At 47.6% G+C, this 22,931-nt stretch overlaps 2 protein-coding genes across 2 annotated transcripts; one reads left to right on the top strand and one right to left on the bottom strand.

Moving 5' to 3' along the window:
• Positions 1 to 95: 95 nt before the first annotated feature.
• Positions 96 to 8,984, bottom strand: sae1 (SUMO1 activating enzyme subunit 1). Its single transcript, XM_068745161.1, has 9 exons — positions 8,801 to 8,984; positions 8,457 to 8,568; positions 7,927 to 8,100; positions 5,460 to 5,605; positions 3,695 to 3,794; positions 3,428 to 3,533; positions 1,703 to 1,847; positions 1,210 to 1,279; positions 96 to 334 (listed from the first exon to the last, which is right to left on the bottom strand). Exons 1-9 carry the CDS (start codon positions 8,899 to 8,901, stop codon positions 242 to 244), a joined length of 1,047 nt encoding a protein of 348 aa, XP_068601262.1. The 5' UTR covers positions 8,902 to 8,984; the 3' UTR covers positions 96 to 241.
• Positions 8,985 to 10,365: 1,381 nt separating this feature from the next.
• zc3h4 (zinc finger CCCH-type containing 4) lies at positions 10,366 to 22,639 on the top strand. Its single transcript, XM_068745160.1, has 15 exons — positions 10,366 to 10,540; positions 10,639 to 10,674; positions 14,095 to 14,398; positions 14,503 to 14,610; positions 14,691 to 14,895; positions 15,057 to 15,199; positions 15,563 to 15,659; positions 15,808 to 15,944; positions 16,068 to 16,184; positions 16,311 to 16,422; positions 17,008 to 17,117; positions 17,810 to 18,261; positions 18,549 to 18,775; positions 18,852 to 19,058; positions 19,152 to 22,639. Exons 1-15 carry the CDS (start codon positions 10,461 to 10,463, stop codon positions 20,801 to 20,803), a joined length of 3,987 nt encoding a protein of 1,328 aa, XP_068601261.1. The 5' UTR covers positions 10,366 to 10,460; the 3' UTR covers positions 20,804 to 22,639.
• The last annotated feature ends 292 nt before the right edge of the window (positions 22,640 to 22,931 follow it).

The following is a 22,931-nucleotide window of genomic DNA, read 5'->3' as shown; positions in this document are numbered from 1 at the left end:
ACTACAACGCCAGATATTAAATATACAAACAAAAACCGATAGTTATGTTCGATTAAAGCAGAGGCCCGAGGCATTATCATTTCACTAAACAGTGTTTTATTAGGAAAATGTAACAATAAACGCCAAAGAGAACTTATTTTAACTGAACAACAAGTAAAGTGATTAATCAAGAATCCTAAGAAACAAAAGAATGAAAAGACAGACGTTTGCCGCACTTCTTTTTTTGCTCACACCCGACACATTACTTCGGTCCAAAGTAGTCAACCATGCCGCTGCCTGCACGGCCGTCAAAGAAGAAGAAGTTCCGATGTGGAGCGTCCCTTTGGGAGAGCGCCTAAAAGGGAAGACGGGAGAGTTAATGTTATTCATCGGTTTAAAACTTCCCCATATTCATGAACAAATCAGGAAAACAAAAAGAAACAACTCGTTACCAAATAAAATATTTGACATGCGAGATTGTAAAACGCTTCTTCGGTCAAACCGAAGGTCCGTAGCGGTGAACGCTATTCTCAGTCCGATTCACCCGGCGAGACGTCAGGAGGCCCGTTGCCGTGGGTTTCATCATCATCACAGAGAAAGCAGGCTGGCCATGTGCCAGAATGATGCAGTCTGATTCAGCCCCCGCCGCTCACACACACACACACACACACACTTATCCTCGACTGAACTCCTGTTACCTCACACTGGAGTCAAACACACGGCTCCCAAGAAGATCCTCAAACCTCATTCTGGTGAGAATGAGGTTTCTGAAAAGAACTTCTCTATATTGAGTGATCTGAAATCTAAATGCACGTCAGCGGCTGCGTAGATCAGTGGCTGCGTAGATCAGCGGCTGCGTAGATCAGCGGCTGCGTAGATCCGTTCCGCGTCTCTCAATCCAACCAGAGGATTGGAAGCGCAACTATTAATTCACATCTTGGCTGCGCCGTCTTACCGACGGACGCATTCCGTTCAAAGACAGCATTCTGCTTTTATTTTAGCTGGAGGACAGCCACAATCGTTTCTCCTTCTGAGAGGCGGGGCCAGAGCGCCGTGCTGGCTTTCACCGCGTTCACGGCGCAAATCACTCCTAGAACGAGAAGGTGACTTCTGAGGCGGCCCACAAACCGGCCGAGTGGCCGCCTGTCAGCCCGGCATCGCCATTCACAACCGCGGCGACGCAATGTCCTCAGCTACGGTGAAATACTTCGTCCTAATGACATCACTCACCTTGACAACTTCCTGTCCCAGAACTCCGCCCACGACTGCACACACCGGCGACATTTCAGAGAAGCAGTCGCTGAAGGCGCAGAGCACAAGGAAGCACAGAACAGAAATAAATAAAAACAAACGGCCTTCTGGAGCTCTGCTGGTTCGCCGGCTGACAGTGGGAACATGGATGCGGGTTTATCTTCACCATCAATGCATCGGGTTTTTAAGTTGCTACACGAGATTCATTTTCTTGACTGCTAAATATTTGGACTTTTCGAGAGAGAGAGAAAAAAAAACAGAATTCCAAACATGCTCATATTACAAGATTCCAAATCCTTGGGCCGTCGCAGAATGCAGGATTTGGAATGGGATTTATTTTAACTGTATTTCCAGGACTGGGAATGACTTTTGTGGGACGGTCGTGCCAGAAGCTGCTGAGCATCATCATCATCATCTCCTACCTAAATAAAATGTAAAAGAGGCAACATCTCCCGTAAAATAAAATCCGTACCTCGTAACGTCATCCCTCAAGAGGTCACTGCTCACTCCCAAGGCCTCGAGGACATCACCTTGTATCTGTCTCAGGAGCTCAGTGTCCTCAGCAGCGTTGTGGGGGTCAGGGTCACGACCTTTGTCGGTGCGAAACTTCAACAAAACTGCGTGAAGAACAAGGGCGGGGCGGCGGGAGAAAATGAAATGGGATTAGAAGAGCAGGAAACCCGTTTAAATCACTGTGACTTCCGTGCACTATTTCCGTGCACTATTGCCACGCAGACTTCACCACAACAGGCTTCCATGGTGAATCATCATCTCACGGAAAGACCGTTCGGCTGCTGCGCCCTGAATCAGGACAGAACCCGGCGTGTGGTCGCACATTTAACCCACGCTTCCCCACAACAAATTACGAGCGCGCGCGCGCACACACACACACACACACAAGCATGCATGTAGACACCAAATCTGAATTAAGCGCTTTATTTGGTCACGAGCCGGATTTCAAACAACACGCGGCTTCTCAAAGACAGCCCCTTGTCAGCACCTGGCCCCCACATTTCCTGTTCACCCATTAGCTTAAACCGCACGAGGAAGCCAGAACCTCCCACGGCTCCTTCCGCCGGCGTGGCACACACACACACACACACACACACACACACACTGGCCTTGTGGGTATGAATCATTCTTACACCTTGGCGCTGACCTTTATCGGGCAAACTTTGTTAGAAAGTTGAAACCCAGCATCACTCCGACGTCGACAGAAAATCTAAACGGAATTTTATCGCAGCGTGCACGTGGGTGGAACAACGATTCCATCCGAACTGCAGCTCGACAGGCGGAGGCCTTTACACATTAAAGTGGAGGAACTGTTCCGGCTGGCTCGACAGTGAAGCCTTTCACATGAAGGCCAACCGCTGCTTTCTTCCACGCGTTACGAAGACGTGCGGCGTCTGGCGGCACCGACGGAGAGATCGTCTACCAGCTCGAAAGGCAAAGCCTTCCTGGATTCGTCTCGCTGGTCAGCGCGACGGGGTTATGTAGATTAAAACAGAGACGCGTACTTATTGCAAACAAACAGACACGCACGCTTCAGATCACCTCGCTGATCCTCGTGCGGCAGAAAGCGGTTGTTGCAAAGGAAGAGTCACTTCCTCTTCTTCGCAGCCAAAACCAAGAAACCACTCGTTCCAATTACAGAAACACAACGTGAATAATAACGCGGCCTCCTGCCTCACATTGACGAGATGAGACACAGACGTTAGGCGGCGTTTCCACTCTGAAGGGGTGAGGCTATCTCATTCCCTCTTTCCTTATTTATTATACGTCAATCACATTTAATCAATAATTAAGATTTAAACTTAGAAAGCCCTACCTTGCTTAAAATATCATCTAAAGCGGAGTTGTTGTTTTTTACTTTAACTGCTGTAAACTATTTTACACGTGGAATAACATTCACACTAAGATCATGCTGTAATTCATTCTTAATTCATAAAGTGAATTTCAAGGCAAATGTGACTATAACCAAAACGGCTTTGTTTCAATTCATATCTTTGACCCCTGCGTCTCACAGATAATTACATCTTACGACTTTATGTCCTTTAATATAGTGCTACCTTTTTTGGGACATTTCCTGTTCCTATATGCTCGCTGCCATGAGGAGTGGGTGACAGGCTCCGTTCTATGCTTCGTGCACGTGACTGGCCATGGACAGCCCATAATTATAAAATGACGCCGTACGTACCGTGGAGCAGGAAGTAGCCCACCGGCGTTCGCTTCAGATGGGCTTTGGCCTCCTCAGTTCTCCAATCAACTTCCAGAGCCTCCTTCAGAGCGCAGAAACCGGCGGTCTGAAGAATAAAAGCGGCCTTAAGTCGACAGGGGGCGCCAGAAAACCCGGAGATATCCGGCTGCATGTTCATTCTGCAGGTAACACTTTGGGGGTCCGCTGCAGTCGCTGCTACAATAAAGCGTAAATGGTCTGCACACGGCCGGGGTCGCCACGCATTACCTTTTTCACCATGGTGGTCTCGTTGGGGTCAACTTTGACTTTCTTTGAATCTGGACCCTCGTTTGAATTTCCAGTCACTCTGACCCGTTTAGGTTTCTCCCTAGAAAGAGAGGAGAAATGATCAGTGAATGCAACGCTCATAATTCAAGCCTGCAAAGCTGACATTAATCTCACGCTCCTCTAACTTAGAATACATTTTGAGCGCGATCATGCAAAGTGTCGTCCGGATGTGATCCAAAATGAGGTCAGGAAAAAATGTGAAATTGTAACGTAACATTTACGGATTCAAAAATCAGTTAAAAATACATCAACTCTGATTCACTTTGACTTTTCATGGCTGGCGTATAAAGATACCAAGAACAATCTAGAACCTTCTGGTGCTGATCCAGATCACCATGTGGACGGTGTGAATCTAATGATGAGGGGAACGAGACGCTTGGTGGAGGTCTGTGCTCTCTGAGTGCTTTTCTAGTCACTGAATTTATTCTGCTGTTATAACAATATTAACAATTAAACTACAAAGTATGAGCAGTTCTCAAAAACCTGACTCGAATGACAATTACTTCTCTCTGATACGGTGACTGGCCAGGCCCCTCCTTACCTTACAGAGATGATTATCCCGTATTGCCCCACTAGGACCCTGCGGTCCCAACATGCTGGCCTGCTCGTGGTTCCAAAAATTTCCAAGAGCAGACAGGGGGGCGGAGCTTTCAGTTATCAAGCTCCTTTATTGTGGAATCAGCTCCCTGATTGGTTCGTGAGACAGACACCATCTCTATGTTCAAGAGTGGACTAAAGACTTTCCTTTTTAACAAAGCTTATAACTAATCGATGCAGTAATCAGTATAATCAATATACTGTCATGGGCCAGCACTGGTGGCTTAACATCATGACACACTGAGCTCCTCCCCCTTTATCTGATTATTCATGTTATAAATATATGTGTGCAATCTGTCTCTATTCCCCGTAGTCTTGTTCTCTCTCGCCCGCTGTTTGTCCCTCTCTCTCTTTCAGGTCCTTCTGTCCGTGGTGCTGCAGAACCTGGACCTGTGGCCTCAGCGCTGAAGTCCACGTCGCTAGCATTAGCATTTTGTTTTTGTCTGCTCCTGCTCTGTCTCGCTATCACTTCCCTATCCATCTCCTTGACTCGTCTCCGACCTGCCATTCTCTCTCTCTCTCTCTCTCTCTCTCTCTCTCTCTCTCAACCCAGCCGGTCAGACAGATGGCCGTCCACCATGAGCCTAGGTTCTGTCCAAGGTTTCTTCCCGTTAAAGGGAAGTTTTTCCTTGCCTCCGTTGCTCTTGTGGGTCAAGTTGGGTTCTGTGTTTCCCTGCAGGTCTTTCCCTGCTAATCCTGTAAAGTGCCTTGAGATGACTTTATGTTGTGATCTGGCGCTATATAAATAAAACTGAATTGAATTGAATTGATTTTAATATTACCTGTGCTTGTCTGATTTCTGATCTGTGATGCCTAACCTGCGGTATTTCTCCACCAGCAACAGACCCGCAATTACTTAGATTTTTATGTAAAAATAGAAAGTCCAAATAAAACTTTTTTTTTTACTAATCTGATGAAAATATTCACCAACATATGCTGAAACTGAAAGTCTGAATTAATATTCAATAGACTGTTAATGTGTCTAGATTGATGAGTTAATTTACCTCAAAGTACAGTCATTTTACCCCCCCCCCCCCAATGAGGCTAAACCCATCCAGTTCTCACGTGTAAGGGGAAGCACAAGCTTTGAATCGCTGCTCACACTTACTCCACGTAGTTGTGCTCTTCTCCGAGGTTGCAGAACATGTAACCGTAGTAACCGTAGACATCCCCGCAGAAGACCTTGATGCTGTGCTGCGAACAGAGCTGGTCGAGCCGGACCATCGTGTCTCGAGAGCAGCCTGTCAGACACACCTGAGGGAGTAGAAACACACCGTGTGGCAGGCCGGTCGGTTCAGGACTTCCGATGGCCATCTGGTAAGTCTTTGTGATGCAGCGATGGCTACTAGCATTAGCCACTAGCCACATAGACAAAACAACCAGGATCTATTTTTATACGCCAAAGGGACATTTATAAAATGCATTTATTTTACTTCTGAAAAATGGATGCAAATTCCCTTAAGAATGAAAAAAAAAACAATCAACATCATCATTTCTTGAACGAGGCCTCTTTGAACTGACCGGGAAACGCCCACAGTTAGCCGGCAAACCTAAAGCCATGGGACACGGCGCATCACAACGAAACCAGGCTGGGCCCCCCTCATCCTGCAGACCCGGACCCAGGGCGTCGCACCCGCAGCACCCTGGCCTCGCTGATAGCCCTGAGGCTGCAGCTCTGGCACATTTGGTCACACAGAAGAGTCCAGAGAGCTTCATACCGATGGCAGCCGAGGACATCTCACTTACCATCATATACAGCAGCTGAATCCAGAAGCGCCTTATAGCAGGTATAACATCGGTTTTAAAATGTGCCACCAGCAGGGCCAGACACAGACTGCAGCGCATGGTCCGGGCTGCGGAGCAGGTGATTGGCTGCCAGCCGCCATCCCTCCAGGACTCGGAGGCGTGCAGGTCGGACCTACTGATGTAAACCTGTGCTTCCATCTTGATGCTGCTGTTTTAGCGGGTTTCTTGTATTCACATGCTTTTTTTTTTTTTTACTTTGTGTATTTTTAGCATACCCTAGCATAGCACTGTCATTGTATTATTTGTTGCTGTTGCTATTTTATGTTACATGTTGCACAATTGTTTCTTTCAGTTATCACTACAAAGGGTGACACTAAGTGCAGCATAAAGTGCCTAAAGTGCCATAAAGACACACGGATCCATCGTTGGGAGAAGATAAAAGCAGCAAAGAGAAGGAGAGCCCCATTCTGTCCTCGTATTTTATTTCACTCTGTCCTGCCATCTCTTTGGTAACCCTCTCTGCCTTCTCGCTGCTGTCCTATTAACACCCATCTCCGCTTGTCCTCATTTAACCCACCCTACCAAAGGCGTATCCTCCTACAACCCCCCCCGAACTCAAACCGCTGGCAGTTCAGATATAACAAGAGGTATAAAGACTTTACTCTGCTGATGCTGCTGGATTCATCGGCAGTGGTCAAAGTGAGCCCCAGCCCGAGTGGAAGGAGATCAAAGGCTTCATAATGAAACTGAGTTAATAAAGGCAACAGGCAGCACTTAAACCTCAACGCCATCATTAACAGTAAGTTCATTGCAGTGCCAGATCTAAAGTCGCAAAATCAGCCATTAGAACACACTTTATTATTTTATTTCAGGGCTGCCATGTTGGTTAATTATTTATCTTTTATTTACCAAATGAATACAAAGCATTTTAATGAAAACCAAAATGCTGAATTTTCAGATCACAAGTAAATGTCCAGTTAGAGCCAGTTCTCTAGTGAACTAGAAAAGCCCCCTGCGAGCACAGACCTCCGCCGAGCAGCTCATTCCCCTCATAAATAGATTTAAACCGTCCGCATGGAGAATCTGGATCAGCACCAAAAGGTTCTAGATTGTTCTTGGTGTCTTTATACACCCATGAAAAGTAAAAGTGAATCAGAGCTGATTTTTGAATCCGTAAATGAAGTTTTAATGTTAAAACGAAATCTTTCTTCATAACGTCATTCTGGATTAGATGCAGATGACCTTCGGTGGTGAGATAGAGGCTAACACGTTCCTTAAATAACAACCGTGCTTGTTATATAATGAACTATCTTACTACCTCACAAACACGAAGAAGCTAAACCCCGGACCAGACTGGGGGATGAAGCCATGCGGTACGGTGCCAGCACTTCCAGCAGACGCTGAGGCCCTGGTTGGCAGCACAACGAGAGCGTGCCAGTCTATGAGCGCCATCTAGCGGCCTGACTGAAAGCAAAGACGTGCACTCACGTCTGTTTTATGCATCCAGCAGGAGCAATGTTACGATACCAGAACTCTAGTTGTGTTTTAATGAAGCATTTTGGGTCAGTTGGAACATTTTGCCACGGATTACAATCTAAGCAGACTCCAAAGGGATGTGAGGTCAATCTAAGCAGACTCCAAAGGGATGTGAGGTCATCACGTTGAGACAGATGTTGAGATGATTACATAACGTTTCCTACTGATTCAGCATTATTGAATATCAGTCCCCTCCCCTCCCCTCCCCTCCCCTCCCCTCCCCTCCCCTCCCCTTTCCTCTCCTCTCCTCTCCTCTCCTCTCCTCTCCTCTCCTCTCCTCCTCCTCCACTCACCACATCAAATTGCAGAAAGAAGTCGTCTGGTTTGTCTTCGATTCTGTCCGCGTCAGCATGGACCTCCACCATAGGGTTGAGGTTCTGCGCTCGCTCCAAAGAGGCCTTGGCTCTGTTCTCACCCTGAGCCGTCACTGGAGCGAGGAACTGAGCTCGACACGACTCCTCCGACACCTGGGGGGGGGGGCAGGATGATGACATCTACCATAATAATCTCAGTCATTCTCCGGGTCACAAAAGTAACCTAGAGTCCCTTTAGATACCCTTAAACTGAAAATGCTAATTAATACATCCATAATTTCCTCTGTATCATCCATCCAGTGGACGCTTTCTCTCCAATGAAAATGTTTACTTTTCCTCAGACGCCATCTAGTGGACATAAATTAGAATGCAAGGAATGAAGTTGCCAATAAAGGCCATCTACGGTCTATTAATCACACATCTTCAGTTAATATCTAAAAACAAAGAGTCAAAATGAAGTCCAGATACTCTCTGCAGGTGACAACGAGTTCAGGTGAGTTTTCATATACCTTTTCATGATCCAGTAAAGTAATCCCTTTAACCCCAGCCAGGACTAAGTTCTTGGCCACTTCAGCCCCCAGACCTCCTAACCCCGCCAGGAGCACCCGGGACCCCCGCAGCCTGTAAATAAATACACACACACCAATATATCCGGTCCTGCTGATATCTGACAAATGTTCTAGTTAACCATTATTTGAACTGAAATTCTCATTCAAAGAAATTAGGTAATAATGACGTTTGTACTGCGTAAACATGAAGACATAGTAATAACACACAGATAACCCATAATGCTACACGCTGCAATGGGAAGCCATTTGACGAGTATCTCAACTAGCCGGACGAGCTAACGTACCTCTTCTGAGCATCGAGCCCCCACAGCCGGATCTGGCGGTCGTACTGTGCCGCTTCCTCCTCGGTGATGACCGGATATCCTGGTTCCATCATATCAACCATTTCAAATCAGCCCGACGAAGGAAATGTTGGTGCAAAGTGTGTTTTTAATGGAACAACGGAGGTTAGCCGCGGAGGCCGCGAAATAGTCGCTGACTGATGACGTAACGGGACAGAACGATCGACGGGTCGATGATGACGATGAATATATTTATTAGATAGAATGTTAGAGCAGTGCAAGTACAGTCACACAATATAATGTATTACAGTACAAGTACAGTCAAACAGTAGAATATATTATAGTACAAGTACAGTCACACAGTAGCATGTATTTCAGTACAACTACAGTCAAACATCCTGTCTAAGAGGAGCATTTCTAAATGGCCCTTGCGGTCTTGTTTCCATTTAAAGTCTTTCGTACATAATTAATCAACATGTAACAATACCAATAAAAATTAATTACTCAATTGATGCTAAATAAGAATAAATTAAAAAGACACATAATATGTACAAAGTAGGTGGAGAAAAAGGGGGGAATCGGGGGAAGATAAGGGGGGGGGGGGGGTGATCTGGAGAGAGTCGTGCTGACTATCTCCGTTTCTGGCCTCCTGAAAGGTGAATTTTCAGGGCTGATTTGTCCCTTTAGCTTACGCAAGTACTTTCTCAGAATTCACATTTGATATTTATATGATGTCAAAGTTTTACTTTTTTTTGTCTGTAATGTATCAAATCTGCGAGATGCCCAAGTATGCTGTTACTCGGCTTAAATTCAGTCATCGCCCTGCTACTACTGCAGAAATCCGTGCAGAAAGATAAAATACTTATTATGATCGCATAATTCAGGGCATCGTCCGCGCCGAGAGGCGTGAAAACAGGACCTGGCATTTTCTCTGTGTATGGTCTTTGAACAAACATATATATTATGTATATAACAAAGTTTAAAAAAAGGTGGAGAAGGGGTAGGTTCAAATAAGCTAATGCTTCATCCTACTCCTTTTCGGACATGTTTTGTTTGTATTATTATTGTTGTTGTTTTGACTTTGTTATTGTTATTTTGACTATTATCATTGTTTTCGGTTTGTTTGGTTTTCTATTTGACCTTCTTAATTGCATGTTCAAAATAAAGCATTCATTCATTCAAGGTTTATAGCCTGTAAAAAAAAAATATAGTATTACATTTATTCTCGGATTACCATATCTCGTTCATATGTATTTATTCACATACTTTATTATCTGTAGTTACAAAATGTTAATCGGATACACCTGCGAGGCAAACTACGGGGCTTATTTTACCCTCTCCTTCCCGGTAGTATCAGTGAGACGCGTACAAAACCCTTTACGTCATTCAGATAAGACCGCCCTCTTTCTCTGAGCGAGAAGACAGTCAGCCATTTTACGTTTTTCAGTCGTCATCTCACATCGCTACAGTAGGACGGAGAACGTCAGGACTCACTTTCATCAATTTCTCTTACAACTGTAATGGAGAATTGGAGAACACTACTATGAACTGAAACGCTTCCTAAAATCAAAATAAGTAGATCCTAGTGAAGTGACGCATAAGGCATCAGACTTCAGTGTCGAGTTGTAATTTTTTCACCTCAATGTAGCTAACGTTAGAGGAAATGGCTGTGGAAAGCATGACTGTCCATCCAAACTCCCCAACTACCAACCACGAACACAACAGTCTCCTGACTGACGAAAGGTCGAGTAATTCTACAATCATATTTAAATGAAATTATTTATTTGTCCTGTGCTTTTACACCGAAAACCCAGGGTTCCTTCTTCTTTTTCTGTCACAAGGATTAAACTCGCCTATTCTGGGAAACGAGTGCAGAGGTAAAGAATGCCAAGTTGACACGACAGCGCCAGCTGGGAGGCCAAAAGCCGCGGGATCACGTTATTCCCTTTGTTTTACCAAGTTAACAAAAGCGGCAGTTATTCGACTCAAGCCAGCTTGTTTGAAGATGCGGAAACGAGCTCGAATAAGCCGATCAATCACAACGTTGCGTTCTGCGCCTCGCCACTTGGATTGTTAGAAAACAGTGGTTAATTATTTGTCCATTTTAAATAACAGGTAACCAATTGACGCTAATTATACTAATTGTGTGAACGTGACAATTTAGGTGTTGCCGTTGGTGTAAAAAAATCCGGAAAATTGCCTTGAAGCGTGGGCCCATTCCGTAGCTAGCATAGCGACATTAGCTAGGTGGTACGCCAGGTAGATGCTAAGCTAATGGCTAGTCTTTTCTTTTTTCTTTTTTCGTTAACAGCGGTATGGTTTTCGTCGATTTGTCCGGTCATTGCGTTGTCGAATCAGACCTAACCAACATTGGCATATCGCATTATGTCGAATGATGATATTCGATTATATCGTAATATTATTTTTTTAATTCTTAAGACCTCACATCGTCGTACGCACTTTTAAATTTAGTCGTTTTTCTACGCAAGCAAAATAAGTATGAAAGTTAATTTCACCCCACCCCCCAATATCGCATTGTGGCTTTAATGTCTGATTTGAAACATATATTTAAATGACAATCCTTTAAAATGTTATCCACGAATTGCCCTTGTAAGCTGTAACAGCCGGGCTGTATTGCTCGTCCATGTTTATTTGTCTAACGTGTCTCTTTTATTCCCAGCCGTGCTCACGTTGACTCGTACCAGCGTCAACAAAAGCCCCCACAAATGTCCTAAACTGTCTGCAAAGCATCCCGGACGCGTTTCAAGTCAAGCACAAATGTTCCCCTTTCCCTTTTCCCACAGTCCCCAGTGCTGCATGCTTCTCACTTGGCCCCACTCCCGAGTCTCACCCCACTAGTGTTCTCTAAGGGTTAGGGAAAAACCTTTTCTCGGGTTTTGAATGCAAAATAGGAACCTGGCACAGTGAGTATTCCCAATTCAATAGTGGCCCTTGGCTCCTAGAGTTCATTAACCTCTGGATAGATCCATTGACATTGGGCCAAACTGCATGGCGTGCTTTTTGGTCCAGTCAGGCGTGACGGACAAGAATAACCTTTTCTGTTGACATTTCAGAACTTTTCGCATTTGGCCCCGCAGCTTGAAAATGTTTGCCATAGTTCTCATCCACAGACATGGGTTTTATTACACCTGCTTATCGGCAATATGGTGATGCTTGGGCTGAATAAATATCTGACGGCATTAACACTATCCCCTGTGGTTCTGGTGAGGCTCTGTTAATGCCGGTGCGTTTAAATGCACTACCTTGTGTATTGTTTCTGCCCCAGGCTCCTCATCTCTTGGCAAATGAAGCCTGGATGTCTGTTAGTTTTGAAATGTTGACTTAGTTTTCCTTCTACTTGTCTGTGCTTCCCACGTTGACAGTTTGGAGTAACAGGCTTAATACGTGAGCAAACAACTGATAATGGCAATCATGAGCAACGTTTTATACCAAAAACTTGTCTACATTAAGTATTTAACATTTAGAACTATAACTTGATCAAATCTAGAGCATTGCCTGACCTCTAGTTTTTACACGAGTATATACTTTGTGTCCTGATGGTTTCTGTGCGTGTGATGGCATCAGACTGATCAACCTAGGACTTTCCCACGAGGTATCCGTCATGATTCTGGAGCAGGAGTCTTCGAGAGTTAGTTTTGTTCCGAGGATGAGGAGCTGGCGAGGGCCATGAAGCGTTAGCGTGAGCAGCTGGAAGCAGATTTGTGAAGCAGGATAGCCGTGCTACTCCAGATGAATGGTGCGATATCAAGGCTGGTTATTGTGTCCTGCGGCTGGTGTGCTGAGGACGGAACGGTCTCGTACAGGTTGCTCGACTCGTCTCACTTCTTCGTGCAGGATAATACCTCTCTGAGGAGTCATTTCTGAGGTGGTGTCGTCACGTTCCCATCGGCCTGGCCTCCAGCCGCACACCTGGAGAAGGCCCTTCCTAGTTTTCGTTATTTTGGGGCCAGAAGCAAGTTACGCTTGCCGGTGTCAAGAGTAGGTTGTATGGACAGCAGTTTAATGGAGCGTTTTAGTGGTTAAACCCTGTACTCAGAACAGCATATATATATATATACACACACACACTACTGTTCAAAAGTTTGGGGTCACTTAGAAATGTCCTTACTTCTGAAAGAGCACTGTTTTGTTTTTCAATGATAACTTTAAACTACTCAGAAATACACTCTATGCATTGCTAATGTGGTAAACAACTATTGTAGCTGCAGATGTCCTGTTGTTGGTGTAAAACCTACATCGGTGTCGAGGCCCATTCCCAGCATCACTCCAGGGTTCTAGTGGTACAATGTGTCGGTCGTTGCGTCAGAAGGCTAATGGTAGTAGGAAACCCTGTGCTATCATGTTAGCACAGCTGAAACTGTTTAGCTGCTTAGAGAAGCTATGAAACTTCCTTTGTTTAGGTGACCCCAAACATTTGAGCGGTAGTGTGTGTATACATATATATATATATGTATACATATGTGTATGTATATAGTTGGTCGGCTCAACCCACAGGGATGGGACGCCTGTGAGTTCTATGAAGAAGAAGATGTATATATAAATAATGGTTTTGAAAGATTTTGTTAAACTTCATAAAATAAATAAAATCCTTCACCTGCCCCCCCCCCCCCCCCCCCCCCCCGAATAGCCACACACACTAAATTCCCCACAGTTTGTCAATTTTAAACGACGCAATGTTTTACTCTAGATTTTTTATTCGCAAGCAAAGTAACAGTCCGAATGTTTTCATCCGTAGTTTAGCAGCATCAGTGAGCGACAGAGAGGCTGTGTAAATAGCAGTCCTCGTCACAGACGCAAAACAAACACACTGCCGTTTATTCCAGTTGGAATGAATGACCAGTTCTAGTCCAGTTCTAGACCAGCCAGTGCTTGTCCCTCTGACGATGTTTCAGTGAGTTTTTCCTGAAAATATGAAACACACCCACAATCCTCTGCCTCAGCCCACAGCTCAGATTCTTGCATTTGTTCAAATTGAAGTTTGCATTATGTTTGGAAAGCATAGTTTGTCTCTTAAAAATGAAAAGAGAAAAACTTCACATTATTAAAAAAAAAGTATAAATGTAATATTTGATGTTAGATTTTACTCCGTTCCTCTGCACTTGTTTTTCATGATATTTGAGTAAATACGCAACTACTGAGCAAAGAACAAAATAAGTTCTCTTTTTTTTTACTACGTCATTATTGTACATTAATAATTTCTACATATTCTGACTGTGCAATTACCAAATAAAACACGAGATGCTTAACCTTCCTCCATGTGCATCTGCTACACACAGGCCAGAGGATGGAGAGTTGGAAGAAGGCGAGCTGGAGGATGATGGGGGTGATGTGGAGGAAAAGGAGAAGGTTGGGGGAGCGCCGGCCGCGATGGCTGGCGCAGATGGTGGCGATGAGCAGGGTGGGGGGGGTGAAGGACCTGGAGAAGGTTCTGGGGAGAGGCCTCGGCGGAGTAAGGAGCGTCACGCCAGCAGCAATTCAGAGGACGAGCGATCCCACCGTCGCAAGAGGAAGAGGAAGAAAGAGAAGGAGCGAGAAAGGGAGAAGAGGAGGTCCAAGAAGAAACGAAAATCCAAACACAAAGTAAGAATTTGAGCGGCTGCAGGGAACACAGCTCTAGAACTGGTGTCGGTTTTATTATTGTGTGGACAGGAGTCAGAGTCCCCGTGTCTTCGCTTCTGTCTTAGCGTCACGCGTCCTCTGATGAAGATCACTCCGACTACAGCGACGACTCGGACTACAGTCCCAGCGAGAAGAGGAAGTACAGAGGCTACAGCCCACAGTACCCCCCACCTGTAAGTCTCAAAGCCACACCGCCTGGACAATTCTCTGTCAGATAGCTTTCATGTTTGTCTCTTGTAAACATTGTCTCCAGTCTCATGGTGGCTACAGCGGCTCAAAGAAAGGCGGCTACATGAAGATGGACAAGCCGAGTTACGGAGGCTACGACGAGTACGATGAGGACAACTACGAGGGAGAGGAGGACGATGACATGGGAGAAGAAGATTATGACGACTTCGCCAAGGAGCTGAACCAGTACCGCAAGGCCAAGGAGGGAGGAGCTAGCCGAGGCGGACGAGGTGAGCGCTTGACAGACGGACTTCAGCCATGGATCCGTGGCGTGCACACATTCTCTTCATTTGTAGTTCCTCAGATGAGGACAAATACCGGAGCTGCTTGTCCAAATGTTTGATCCATCTGCCTCGCCAGCGTCTTCATGTTTCCCTCTTTGTGTCTCCAGGTGGAAAAGGTCGCATGAGGGGCCTGAGAGGCCGTGGAGGAATGAGGGGAGGGAGGAGGGGAAGAGGAGGCAGCAGAGGAAGAGGAGGCCGAGGAGGAAAGATGGGAGATGAAGATGGCGACGGCTACAGAGATGAGATGGAGGTGAGGCAGAAAATTCAAACAGGAAGCTGGAGTGTTTTTGCTTCAATCAGAGGTCAGGAGGGAGGTTCTTGTTCTGTTGTGTGAAGGTTTCACCCGATGACAGAAAACGCTGCCTTTTCCCTCGCTCCAGTGGGACAGTCAAACGTAAACAGTCTAGATTTATTTCATTATTCATGTCGTTAGGCAGAATCTAGAATCTGTTCTCATTTCCCTCCCACAGCCTTCATGTTTGATCTCTTGTGAAGGTGTTGAACAGCCTTTTATCTCTCTGTTTATCATTTACTATTATTGTAAATGAGAAATGCTGTTGCTTGTTATGTTCTGTGGTGGGTCATGGGTCGCGTGTTAAATCTGTCCCTGCAGTATGGAGGGGACGACTATGACAACATGGGGGGTGATGACTATGAGGACTACTCGAAGGACTTCAATCACTATAAGAAGTCCAAAGACCGAGGCAGAGGTGAGTTTGTTGTTGGGTTCTGCTATTGATGATCGGCTTGCTGAGCTGCACGCCAAATTGTTTTGGGTTTGTAAGTCATTTGCCGAGCACCATTTATTATCCTTGTTGCCAAACACTTTCACGGCCTCTCTTGCATCCTGTGCACCAGGGGGTAGAGGTGGGCGCGGGCGAGGGAGGGGGAAAGGAGGGCGCGGTCTCCTCCGAGGTGGAAGGGGTCGAAACCGCGGCAGAGGACGAGGTGACATGGGAACGGAGGATGACAACAACGGAGACATGGACAATGGGGTGAGGCGTTTAGCTCGACCTCCTGCTTACGGTTACATATTAGACTCTAGCAGCAACATCCATGCCGCACGCCGCCATGCTCTCTCTCTCGAACGCGAGCGTGTTTGTGTGTATTTGTGTTAGGATGGAGGAGGGGGGTGTGATGGGGTCGGCCTCGGTCGGAGGAATCACAACGACAAACACCAGGACAAGAAAGGAAAAGCCATTTGCAAGTACTACATCGAGGGGCGATGCACCTGGGTAAGAGCCCCCCCCCCTGTTTCAGCTGTGTTTGATCTTGTTGTTGTGTGATCAACAACATAAGATGGTAAATAACTGACATAAGTCGTTTCTGTGCGTCTCTCGTTCTCCCTTCTTCCTCACCAGGGCGACCACTGTAACTTCAGCCATGACATCGAGCTGCCCAAAAAAAAGGAGCTGTGCAAGTTCTACATCACCGGCTTCTGTGCCCGGGCTGACCACTGCCCTTACATGCACGATATCCTTTCACAGTAACCCATGAGAGCGAGCAAACGGAGTTTATGGTGGCGTGGACATAAAAGAATCTTGGGTTTGTTTCTACGCGTTTCTCCTCTTGGGTTTGTTTCTACGCGTTTCTCCTCTTGGGTTTGTTTCTACCCGTTTCTCCTCTTGGGTTTGTTTCTACGCGTTTCTCCTCTTGGGTTTGTTTCTACGCGTTTCTCCTCTTGGGTTTGTTTCTACGCGTTTCTCCTCTTGGGTTTGTTTCTACGCGTTTCTCCTCTTGGGTTTGTTTCTACGCGTTTCTCCTCTTGGGTTTGTTTCTACGCGTTTCTCCTCTTGGGTTTGTTTCTACGCGTTTCTCCTCTTGGGTTTGTTTCTACGCGTTTCTCCTCTTGGGTTTGTTTCTACGCGTTTCTCCTCTTGGGTTTGTTTCTACGCGTTTCTCCTCTTGGGTTTGTTTCTACGCGTTTCTCCTCTTGGGTTTGTTTCTACGCGTTTCTCCTCTTGGGTTTGTTTCTACGCGTTTCTCCTCTTGGGTTTGTTTCTACGCGTTTCTCCTCTTGGGTTTGTTTCTACGCGTTTCTCCTTGACTCCACGTTACGTGAGTTCCCCTGTAAGCTGTTCCACACCACGGGGAACTGTGTCAACAGCGACGAATGCATGTTCTCCCACGAAGCGCTCAGCGACGACACCCAGGAGCTGCTCAACAAGGTAACCAAGCACTTTTTATCAGGCATGCAAGACACTCCTCATTCTACTCCGAGTTAGAATACTTTCCTTCAAGATATGAAATAAAGTGAGTATTTCATATTTAGTGTCTGATGACCTCCGCCGAGGACGTTACGTTGCTGCCGCCGTTTGTTTGTCTGTCCATCCGTCTGTTAGCAAGATGACTCCAAACGTTCTGGAAGGATCTGGTGGAAGTTTTCAGGAAATGTTGGGAATGCTACCAGGAACAGATGATCCACAGCGGATCCGGGATTCTGGATCACTTTGAAATGTTCTGTAACATTGCAGTCAATGTTTCAATATTATTGACCGTGTTTCTGGAATTTGACACAGTCATGTAGGGTGGGGGGGAGGGCTTTAGCTCACCACCTACTTCCATCCGGATCGGATCCAGAATAGAGCCAGTAAAATATATTTAATTTTAACATTGAAAACATTTACGGTTTCAAATATCAGTTAAAAATACATCAACTCTGATTCACTTTATCTTTTCATGGTTGGTGTATAGAGATGCCAAGAACAATCTAGAACCTTCTGGTGCTGATCCAGATCACCATGTGGACGGTGTGAATCTAATTAGGAGCGGAACGAGCTGCTCGGCGGAGGTCTGCGCTCGGAGAGCTTTTCTAGTTTTTGATGAATCAGTGGAAGTTTGTGTTGTATCTCTTGTCCAGATGCTGGCTGAAGATGCAGAGGCGGGAGCTGAGGATGAGAAGGAGGTCGAGGAACTGAAGAAGCAGGGGATAAACCCTCTCCCCAAACCCCCACCTGGTGTTGGCCTCCTCCCCACCCCTCCTCGACCTGTTCCTGTCGACACCAACACGGGGGCTGTGGATTTCAGTGGTCCTGCATCAGGTGAATTCGGAGGCCCTCCTGGACCCAACCAGGGGCCCGGTCCCAGCAAAGGTCCACCAGGACCAGTGCCAGGTCCCGTGCCGAACCCCTTTTCTGCCCCTCCTGTCCATGGCTCTGAAGAAAGTCCTTTCCCGGGTGTTCCACCAAATCCCAATGGCCCCCCTCCCCACATGGGCCCCCCACCTCCTTTTGGCGCAGGGAAGAAGATCCCGTCGCTGTTTGAGATCAAAGTTCAGCCCACAGGACAATTGGCTCACAAACTGGCCGTCAGGTAAGAAAAGAAGTATTAAGAATAACGCCAGCTGCTATTTGTTTCTGAAATACTTAATGATGCCGTAACTCTGGGATACGAAGTACTTCCACCGGTTAGCTATGGTTGACGTGATCTGAAGGCCGCAGGCGTTAGCTCAAAGCGCTTCAGACCCACAGTACTGAAATACATCCATTAAAATAAATGAATCCTTCCTGAAGTACTAAACGCTCTTCATGTATTCTTCCAAATGGTAGAGGTAGTATTTGTAGTAATGGTATTTACATAATGCTCTTCTTCACTGACAGGAGCCAGACTCCCAGTGCAGCACCCGGTGCCCCCCCCGATGGAATGCCTCCGGAAATGCAGAGTCAGGGGCCCTCCAACATGGGTCCAGGAGGCCCCCCCATGATGGCAGGGTTCCCACCGGGAGACGACGCCGTGCCTCCAGCGCCCCCTCAGGCTGGAGGGAGCTTCTTTGATGACTTCTTCAATCAGCAGGATGGAATGAAGATGGAGGGAGTCGTGGAAGAAGGTGAGCATGGCGGAGTCATTCAGAAAGGCAAACCACAGGCTTGCCTTTCTGCTTGACGCTTTCTGATCCCTCCCAGGAGACGACTATGAAAGAGGAGCAGCAGGAGGCGCCGAGGCCTCGGCCAACGGGGCGCCGGCCAATCAGGGAGGGATTTCTGTGCCTGACTTCCTGCCACCGGCACAGCGGGTTCTGTTCATGAGGATCCAACAGAAGCAGCAGGAAGAAGAGGAAAGAGCTCGCAGGATGGCTGAGGGAGGAGCCGAGAGGAGCCGAGAAACGGAAGGTGGGCAAGACAGCAACAATTGTGCAGAGTTCACAGCTTAGAAACGCCTCGGGTGTGCGGTGCCTGCTAACGTTTCCTGTGGGACGTTCCTAGGTGACTCGGGGAACTGGTACTCGAGCGAGGACGAGGACGGCGGTGGCAGTGTGACCTCCATCTTGAAGACGCTCCGTCAACAGACGCAGCCTGCTCAGAAACCGGAGCCGCCCCCGAGTGACCCTCGCCTCCAGAAGGCCTCTCCGGCTGGGGTTCCGGCTCGGCCGGCGGACCCTCGCTTGGCCCGGGACCCACGCCTGGCCCGTGCTGCAGAGTCGGGCCAAACGTTGGACTCCGCCCACTCCTCTTCCTCTGGACCCCCCGCAGACCCCAGGCTAGCTCGGCTAACTGCTGCAGCCTCGTCGGGCTCCACCTCCCTCTCGCCTCCTGCTCCTAAACCAGAGCCTCCTCTGATTTACAAGCCCCCGCCGCTTACCGTCCCAGCGGCGGAGGAGGAGGAGACGGAGCGTGTCCTACGGGACAAACCGGTGCCCATTCCTCTGGACCCCCTGATGGGCATGGCCCTCCGAGATCCACGCTCACAGCTGCAGCAGTTCAGCCACATCAAGAAGGACATCGTCCTCCACATCCCTGCCTTCTCCAAGACGGTCACCTGGTCCCCCGAAGACCTCCTCCCGCTCCCTGTCCCCAAGCAGGACCTCCTCCCTCTCCCGCCAGGCATCCCTCCTGTTTCCTCCGTAGACCTACGTCAGTCCCGTGCTCAGCAGTCTCAGCCACAGTCCCCCCCAGCACAGCCCCCCCCAGCACAGCCCCTCCCAGCACAGCCCCCCCCATCCCTCGAGCCCTCTGCTCCTCCTCCTTCCACATCCTCCCTCCCAGACTTTGAGCTTTTGTCTCGCATCCTGAAGACTGTTAACTCCAGTCCGTCACAGAGTCCCTCCCCTCCTCTCTTATCCGCCCCTGGGCCGGTTCTCGGCCCGCCCCCCCCCCATCCTCCTACCCTGGTAGAGAAGCCTCTTGACCCCCGCGTGGCCCGTAAAGGTCCAACAGATCCTCGTCTCCAGCCTCAGAAATCATCACTGAAGCAGCCATCGGATCCGACACCACCCCCTGCCTCTTCTACCCCCCCACCAGCATCGAGCTCCTCTCCTCCTCCTGTTGCCCCGTATGACCCAAGGCTGCTCTCTACGGGTGGGGTGGGGCGCAGTGTGGTAACAGGAGCACCAGGGGGCGCCAGCGTGCTGAGCAGCATCAGTCTCTATGACCCTCGGTCTAACAAACCAGGCAGCCCTGGAACGAGCAACAGCTCCAACAACTCGCCCAACTCAGCCGGCGTGGAGTCCAAACCCGGCGACGCCGCGGCGGCTAAACCCAAGTCCAAGGAGCCGCTGTTCGTCCGGAAGTCTGCGTTGGACCAGCCGGAACCGGAGAAGAGTGGGGAGCAAGGGACCGATCGCTACAACAGCTACAACAGGCCGCGGCCCAAGCCCGCACCCTCACCCAATCCCACGGCGCAGGGGGGGGGCGCTGAGGGGCAGGGCCTTCCTGGAGCCGCCGGGGACCAGGGGGCCGCAGGGGTCCACAACCTGCCAGTGTCCTCTCTGTTCGGCGTGGGGAAGCAGGCTACCAAACCCGGTGGGACGGCTAGCAGCCCGGTCCAATCTGAGCAGGCGACCACAGAGCAAGACAATGCCTCGCTGAAGGAGGTGTTCAAAGGCTTCGACCCCACGGCCTCGCCCTTCTGCCAGTGAGCCCCCCGGAGCCCCCACAGGGCCAGCCTTTTAGCCTCTAATGACACTGAAAAAATCAGTGAAAAGGAGAAAGAAAACGTCCCCCGAAAGATGGGGGGGAAAGACAAACTGGGGGACAAATCACACACACAAACGTTAGCGCGGGGGTAAAGACGCTCGGGGTATGGGAAGGGCTTAAAGTGAGATCTCTAAATTTCTATTTTAAACAGACGTATTAATGTATAAATAAATGTTTTCTCAGCTCAGCTTTATGTGAACGCGGTTAATTAGCCAGCGGCAAAAAAACACAAATGACTATTTTATCCTCACGTCCTCTTCGTTTGACGGCATCCTCCTCTTCACCCCGTTTGATGTGCTCGTCTGTGTGTTTCAATGCGCCGAGCCATTTCATTTCCCCCAGAGATTTATTGATGGTTGCGTTTCCCTGAGGGACCTCGTCCCCCTCCGTCTCACTGCCTCTGGCTTGCTCTGACTTTTGTTTTGGACACTGAAGAAGTCTTCTTCACCTGTCCTCTTCATCCCCTCTGGAAACTACTCAGAACTCTGAGTAGTCATTAAGATTCACATTTTCTGCTGCAACAAATGCAAGTACTTAAATATATGTCTTGTGTTCTTTTAGTGTTTCTTTTCTCCACTGCTTTGCGCCGACGGCCTGTGCGATCCTGCGGCTGTGCTAACGTTCTGAACGCATGTGGTTCCACCTTAGAGTCGTATATTATGTCATCTCAGATATTCAGCTCCTGTCCAAAACGGCTAACTGCCGGTACGGGACGCGACCTCTGACCTTTCAGCACTGCCTCTCACCACTGTTCTGTTTTCCTGCGTCTCCGCGTGTACATTTTGTGTCGTTGCTCTGAAGCTGCAGAGCCTCGAGTCCATAAATGACGGCTTCTGGAAGGTGAGGGGACGAGACGGATCCCTTTTGCGGGAGTACCGGTAGTCGCTTTTTGTGTCTGTTTAACCCTTCATCTTGTTTTCACCTTTGAGTCAGAACTCTGTTTAGCTTTGAGCCTTTAGTCATTTTATCCAAACTCGCCATTCATTGAGAGACGGACGGCGTCCAAGCTGCCGGTTTCAGTGAGCGCTGGTGGGAACTGAATCAATTCCAGCTCCTAGCTTTAGTGACAATCAGTAACTGGACTCGGACCTAGACGCGAATGCATGAATGCTGCATTGTTCTCTCTCTACTCGGCCGAACGTGACGAATGTTTAAATGTTCTTTGTTTACGGCTGCAGAAGAGGCGCAACGCGACGGTGGCATTCTGGCGTTTGCGTGGATTCGTGGTTGTTTGAAATGTTTTCTCCGTTACCGTCCTAATTAGGTCACGCCCTTCACGGTGAACCGTGGACGTCGGAGGTTGGCGAGTTTGTTCTGATATTTTTACAGGTGGGATCGCTGATAGCTCAAAGAAGTTGTGTTCTGATTCTAGAACTGTCAGGATATTCGCGTGTAAATGTTGATCATTTTAATTTATTTTTTTTATACTTGGGTAAACGTACTTCCTCGCTCCGTATTGTTTTTGAACTAATTCATTTTATACATCAGGAATATTGTGATTGTCGCTCGCTTTGATACAGGCAGCCTTTGACAGTTTGAGGAGAGGATGGGTTCTTTTTTCCCTGGATTCAAACTAACAACCTTTTGCAGCGGGTCAGGAATCCTCCGGTTTGGAGGCTGTTCCAGCTGCAGCGTGTGAAGCTCACTGTTAAGATATTTCTTTCATCGTTTTAAGTTTTTCTTTCTTGCTTTGTACATTTGACCTTTCTTTGGAAGAGTGACATTTTCTAACTGTACAGTTTAGCGGAGTAATTATTTAAATAAAACTCAAACATGATCAACTCATTGAAAATCGTTTTCTTTTTTGTTCAGTTTCAATCGAACCTTGTTAAGACATTGGGCAGCTAATTTAATATTATATTTTATAACTTTAGATTTTCTTCTAATTATGCACGACACACAGTTTGAATGCGAGTGTGGCGGTGTGTTTGTTTTCAGCGGTTCAGAGGACCAGACAGACGGGTGGAGTTTAGTAAATGAGGACAATCGAGGCTGCGGTCATTAATGATTAAACTGACCTTTGTTTCCTGTGCCATTTAAATATTCCCATCCGTTTTGGGACGTCATCCT

This window comes from Brachionichthys hirsutus, chromosome 11, assembly GCF_040956055.1.
Source record: "Brachionichthys hirsutus isolate HB-005 chromosome 11, CSIRO-AGI_Bhir_v1, whole genome shotgun sequence".
NCBI lineage: Eukaryota > Metazoa > Chordata > Actinopteri > Lophiiformes > Brachionichthyidae > Brachionichthys > Brachionichthys hirsutus.
This window is presented reverse-complemented; position numbering and strand designations above follow the sequence as displayed.